The sequence below is a fragment of the Babylonia areolata genome, chromosome 13, assembly GCF_041734735.1.
Source record: "Babylonia areolata isolate BAREFJ2019XMU chromosome 13, ASM4173473v1, whole genome shotgun sequence".
Classification (NCBI taxonomy): Eukaryota; Metazoa; Mollusca; class Gastropoda; order Neogastropoda; family Buccinidae; genus Babylonia; species Babylonia areolata.
Genome location: NC_134888.1, coordinates 22,406,849 through 22,412,854, shown reverse-complemented (window position 1 = coordinate 22,412,854; position 6,006 = coordinate 22,406,849). Strand labels below are relative to the sequence as shown.

At 41.6% G+C, this 6,006-nt stretch overlaps 1 protein-coding gene and 1 long non-coding RNA gene across 3 annotated transcripts in view; both read right to left on the bottom strand.

Annotated features, from left to right (window-relative positions):
• LOC143289150 (uncharacterized) lies at positions 1–1,734 on the bottom strand. The gene is made up of 2 exons (XR_013056194.1): positions 1,232–1,734; positions 1–945 (listed from the first exon to the last, which is right to left on the bottom strand). It is a non-coding gene; the product is annotated as an uncharacterized LOC143289150 (long non-coding RNA).
• A 786-nt stretch (positions 1,735–2,520) lies between these two features.
• The window catches only part of LOC143289149 (excitatory amino acid transporter-like), a 33,521-nt gene continuing 30,035 nt past the window's right edge, over positions 2,521–6,006 (bottom strand). For both annotated transcript variants that reach the window (XM_076598047.1, XM_076598046.1), the window contains exons 11-12: positions 5,779–5,913; positions 2,521–4,263 (exon numbers count right to left, since the gene is read on the bottom strand). In XM_076598047.1, coding sequence (XP_076454162.1) covers positions 4,083–4,263; positions 5,779–5,913 — 316 coding nt within the window. In that variant the 3' untranslated portion in view covers positions 2,521–4,082. The remainder of the gene's footprint in view (positions 4,264–5,778; positions 5,914–6,006) is intronic.

Here is a 6,006-nt window from a genome sequence, read left to right as displayed (position 1 = left end):
GAAGCATTCCGGTTTATTTCAGAACTTTCGTTAGTCTCAAAGGTTGAATACATAATTTCTTGTGTAGGTCTGCTGTGGGTATCTATATACGCATACATTCACATGTATGTTTTTGACTGATTGATTGATAATGGATACTTATATAGCGCCTATCCTTGGTCGCCTGTCCTCGGCGCCTATCCAAGCTCTAAGCGCTTTACAAACACGGGGTCATTTGCACAACAGGCTGCCTACCTGGGTAGAGCCGACTGACGGCTGCCACTGGGCGTTCACCATTCGTTTCCAGTGTCATTCAATTATATTTCAGGCACGAACACACACACACTCAGACAGACATGTAACATTTTACGTATATCACCGTTTTGCTTATTTACCCCGCCATGTAGGCAGCCATACTCCGTTTTCGGGGGTGCATATGCTGGGTATGTTCTTGTTTCCATAACCCACCGAACGCTGACATGGATTACAGGATCTTTAACGTGCGTATTTGATCTTCTGTTTGCGTATACACACGAAGGGATTAGCAGTTCTGCATATATGCTGACCTGGGAGATCGGAAAATTCTCCACCCTTTATCCACCAGGCGCCGTGCAAGAACATTCCTCTGCGAGTATTTCATTCTGGTCTTGAGATAAGCCGGTCACTTGTTTGGCGAATGTCATATCCCATATGTCACAGTTCTGTTACAAAATGCCAAGTAGGCAAGGTACAGGAATAGACAAAAATTATGGTGGTTCTTCTGACCAAAGACAGTGAATATTGAACACAAAAGAACGGCACAACTGGCTCCGTACTGTGTACCCGGATACGATTAGGACAATAGGTGCCAAGACAGGTATGTAGGTATACGTGTCTACCACTGCTGACATTAATGAACGAATATACAGCCCCCACTCCTCTCCAGAACTTTCCCCAGTAAATCACACTGGGTAGTTGTTGAACCACCTAACTGTGGGAGATCATGTACGTTTGTGTGTATTTGACTGTGCTTTCATATCTGTGCAGCTGCATGTTCGGTGCATGTCTGTTGTGCATGTGTGGGTGTGTGTGTGAGTGTGTGTCTTCATGTTTTACTTTTTTTTTCTTTTCTTTTTTTTTCCTCAAGGCCTGACTAAGCGCGTTGGGTTACGCTGCTGGTCAGGCATCTGCTTGGCAGATGTGGTGTAGCGTATATGGATTTGTCCGAACGCAGTGACGCCTCCTTGAGCTACTGAAACTGAAACTGACCCACCTAACAATATATCTGAAAATCATCATGAATGCTTTCTGATTTAACTCCACAGATAAGGCGCATCTGAGTCAACATGCTTACTTTTTTCTTCTTTTTTTTTTCTTTTTTTTTATAAAGTTATTTTGTCCTGTTTGCGTCTGGGATAAATGCCCACTCGCTTCTGGCATGTATACATTGTACAAAGCTGTATATCTTCAATTTATTTTCGTCATAAAAAAAAGTGTATGTCTTAAGCAAACAGTTGGTGTTGTCACTGTAAACAATTATGAGCACAAATACAAAATGTTATATTAGTTTCATGAAATATATAACATTTTCATGTGCCCCCACGAGGTTTCCTGAAAGAAACAAGTCTTAATTGTCTTGTCGTGCCTTGTCTTCGACACAAAGTACAACCAGCAACCAGTCCAGCCTGATAGTTATAATAATCCATGAATTCCAGCGTTGATAGTCAGATTGACTTTTTAACCCACGACTATTCCGTCGTGTGATAGATGGTAGGGTATTATACACGAATACATATTCCAGTGACAGCTGGTGAAGATGCATCCACAATTAAATTTAATGTGATGATAGTCACGTGCAGTATAATACACGACGTTTTCGTCGTATAACAGTTCCATTTTGCTACTGCTGCTGCTAAACAAGAATAACAACAACAACTACTACTACTACTGTTGCTGCTGTCATTGCCACGAACACAAACAACAAAATTGCATAGTTTCCCTGAATGAAATAGAACACAAACTCTCTCTCTCTCTCTCTCTCTCTCTCTCTCTCTCTCTCTCTCACTGATCGTTTCTATATAAATCCTTGGTGACATAGTTCTTGTTGCTGGTACACAAACAAGCTGAAAAAAAGAGAAGAAAGTCAATCTGAAAAGGAGGCATTACAAAACGGCCCAATCATTGCAATAGAAAAATCTCAATGATCGTAACATAGCATATAGGAATTATGTAAATGACTTCTGTGCCACTATTTTTGTGCGCGCAAGAGCGAATGGAAGTCGGTCAGTACTCATTCTTGGAATGTTCATAAACAAGAACAAGAACAAGACCAACAACAACAACAGCGTATATCGAAACAACCACACTAACTATCTGAAAAAAACAACAAAACAACCACCAAAAACGAGCAAGTGCTCTTACCAGATTTGTGAGACAATGGCAATCCAATTTCGAGAGGACGCTCTTCTTGTTTGTTGTATGGTCGTTATGATCTTTCCCTCTCTGTTTGGGAATTCCCCCAAACACTAAAACAGCAAAATTATCTCCTTTTCTCTCTCTCTCTCTCTCTCTCTCTCTCTGTGTCTCTCTGTGTGGGAATTACCCAAACACAAAAACATCAAAATTATCGATCTTTCGCTCTTTCTCTCCTTTTGGGAATTCAAAAAAAAAACTAAAACATCAAATGATCAATCTTTCTCTCTCTGTTTGGGAATTCCCAAAATAATGAAACATCAAAATTATCACTCTTTCTCTCTCTGTTTGGGAATTCCCCAAAACACTACAACATCAAAATTATCAATCTTTTCTTTCTCTCTGTATGGGAATTCCCCCAAACACTAAAACATCAAAACTATTAATCTTTCTCTCTCTTTGGGAATTCCCCAAACACTGAAAAACCAAATCATCAATCTTTCTCTGTTTGGGAATTCCCCCAAACACTAAAACATCAAACTTATCAATCTTTCGATCTCTTCGGAAATTCCCCCAAAACACTAAAACATCAAGATTATCAATCTTTCTTTCTCTCTGTTTGGGAATTCCCCAAAACACTAAAACCTCAAAAGTATTCATCTTTCTCTCTCTGTTTGGGAATTCCCCCAAGCACTAAAACATCAAAATTATCAAACTTTCTTTCTCTCTGTATGGGAATTCCCCAAAACACTAAAACATCAAAATTATTCATATTTCTCTCTCTTTGGGAATTCCCGAAACACTGAAAAACCAAAATCATCAATCTTTCTCTCTCTGTTTTGGAATTCCCCCAAACACTAAAACATCAAACTTATCAATCTTTCTTTCTCTCTGTATGGGAATTCCCCCAAACACTAAAACATCAAAATTATTCATCTTTCTCTCTCATGGGAATTCCCCAAACACTGAAAAACCAAAATCATCAATCTTTCTCTCTCTGTTTGGGAATTCCCCCAAACACTAAAACATCAAACTTATCAATCTTTCGATATCTTCGGAAATTCCCCCAATACACTAAAACATCAAAATTATCAATCTTTCTTCCTCTCTGTTTGGGAATTCCCCAAAACACTAAAACCTCAAAAGTATTAATCTTTCTCTCTCTGTTTGGGAATTCCCCAAAAGACTAAAACATCAAAATTATCAATCTTTCTTTCTCTCTGTATGGGAATTCCCCCAAACACTAAAACATCAAAATTATTCATCTTTCTCTCTCATGGGAATTCCCCAAACACTGAAAAACCAAAATCATCAATCTTTCTCTCTCTGTTTGGGAATTCCCCCAAACACTAAAACCTCAAAAGTATTAATCTTTCTCTCTCTGTTTGGGAGTTCCCCAAACCACTAAAACATCAAAATGATCAATCTTTCTCTCTCTCTTTGGAAAATCCCCAAAAGACTAAAACATCAAAATTATTCATCTTTCTCTCTCTTTGGGAATTCCCCAAACACTGAAAAATAAAAATTACCAATCTTTCTCTTTCTGTTTGAGAATTCCCCCCCAAACACTAAAACATCAAACTTATCAATCTTTCGATCTCTTCAGAAATTCCCCCAAACACTAAAACATCAAAATTATCAACCTTTTTCTCTCTCTCTCTCTTTGGGAATTCCCCAAAAAACACATACAATTTATTTATTATTTTTAAACATCAAAATTTCGTGTTGAGGGTGAGGTCCCCATGGGCGTTGTTTTCATCGTGCTTTAGGGGTGCCTCTTCCCCGCTGGCCTCCTCTCTGTCTCTCCTGACCAGGTCAGCGATACAGAAGTGATGGGCCACTGCCGCGCAGTAGCAATGGCTGACCACACTGCAACCCGTGCGGACACGATCCCTGCACGTCACACACACACACACACACACACACACACACACACACACAGATATATATATATATATATATATATATATATATATATATAAACCCACATATAAACACACACACACACACACACACACACACACACACAGTCATAATATTCACATAATGTTTACTGTATTCGAAACACACTGTCCCTACTAAGGACTAGCCATCTGCTTTGATTTTATTTTGTTACACAGGCAAAAATTTAATGCTGTATGTGTGCGTGTGTGTATGTGTGTGTGTGTGTGTGTGTGCATGTTGTGTGTGTGTGCGTGCATGCGTGTGTGTGTGTGTATGTGTGTGTGTGCGTGCGTGCTTGTGTGTGTGTGCGTGCGTGCGTGCGTGCGTGTGTGTGTGTGTGCGTGCGTGCCTGTTGTGTGTGTGTGTGTGTGCGTGCATGCGTGTGTGTGTGTGTATGTGTGTGTGTGCGTGCTTGCTTGTGTGTGTGTGTGTGTGTGTGTGTGTGTGTGTGTGTGTGTGTGTGTGTGTGTGTGTGTGTGTGTGTGTGTGTGTGTGTGTGTGTGTGTGTGTGATATGAGGCTATTTCAGAGCGTCAGAAAAGTTGCAGGGGGGTGTCGCTGGGGATGAGGTTTCTTCTAGAACTCTTTGAGTAAGTATGACAGTCAGTCATATCCGACTATGATCATCAGAACAGCAGAGAAAGCAACTGTTGTCCTAACTAGAACTGGGCTAGAACGTGATCACAGTGGAGAGCGTTTTGCCCAAGTTACATCCTTATTCTACTTGCCAAGATGGTTTTCGGACAGTTGGCATTGGCTGCAGCAGTAAGAGCCAGTGCAATCTTGCCTCCTAGTTTAAGAGTCATAGGCCTTTTAAAAAAAAAACTAACCCACTATGCTGTAAATGACTTCCCATTGCAGTGGAGAAACAATTGGTCATAGAGCTCTCACTTTTGCTGTTGGCCCAATTGCAGTAAGCTTAAGTGATTCTCTGATTTTAGGCGAGCGTTGAGCCGAATTAGGTAATGTATTGTATTGTATTGTATTGTACTGTGTCACAACAGATTTCTCTGTGTTAAATTCGAGCTGCTCTCCGCAGGGAGAGCGCGTCGCTACACTGAGAATACCACCCATGTTTTTGGTTGTTGGGTTTTTTTTTCTGCATAAAATTGATTTGTTTTCCTATCGAAGTGGATTTTTTTCTACAGAATTTTTGCCAGGGACAACCCTTTTCTTGTCGTGGGTTCTTTTTACGTGCGCAAAGTGCATGCTGCGACATACACGGGACCTCTGTTTATCGTCTCATCCGAAAGACTATCGTCCAGACCACCACTCAAGATCCAGCGGAGTGGAGTGAGGGGTGGGAGGGGAGGGGTGGGTGGGAGGCGATGGGGGAAGGGGGAGAAAATATTGGCCACTGTGGGATTCGAACCAGTGCGCTCAGATTCTCTCGCTTCTGAGGCGGACGCGTACACCACTGGGCCAATATTCCTCCTAACGAACCAACCAACCAAGGACAACTCACAGGAGCCACTCGACGGCAAAGAGGAGGGCGATGGTGGAGGAGGGGATGTTGAGGGAGGCCAGTATGATAACCAGGGTGACCAGGCTGGAGCTGGGCACGGAGGGTAGGGCCATGGCACTCACTGCTGTCAGGAATCTGCAACATCACGGCACGGTACAGTGTGTGTGTGTGTGTGTGTGTGTGTGTGTGTGTGTGTGTGTGTGTGTGTGTGTAACTACTGTCACCATC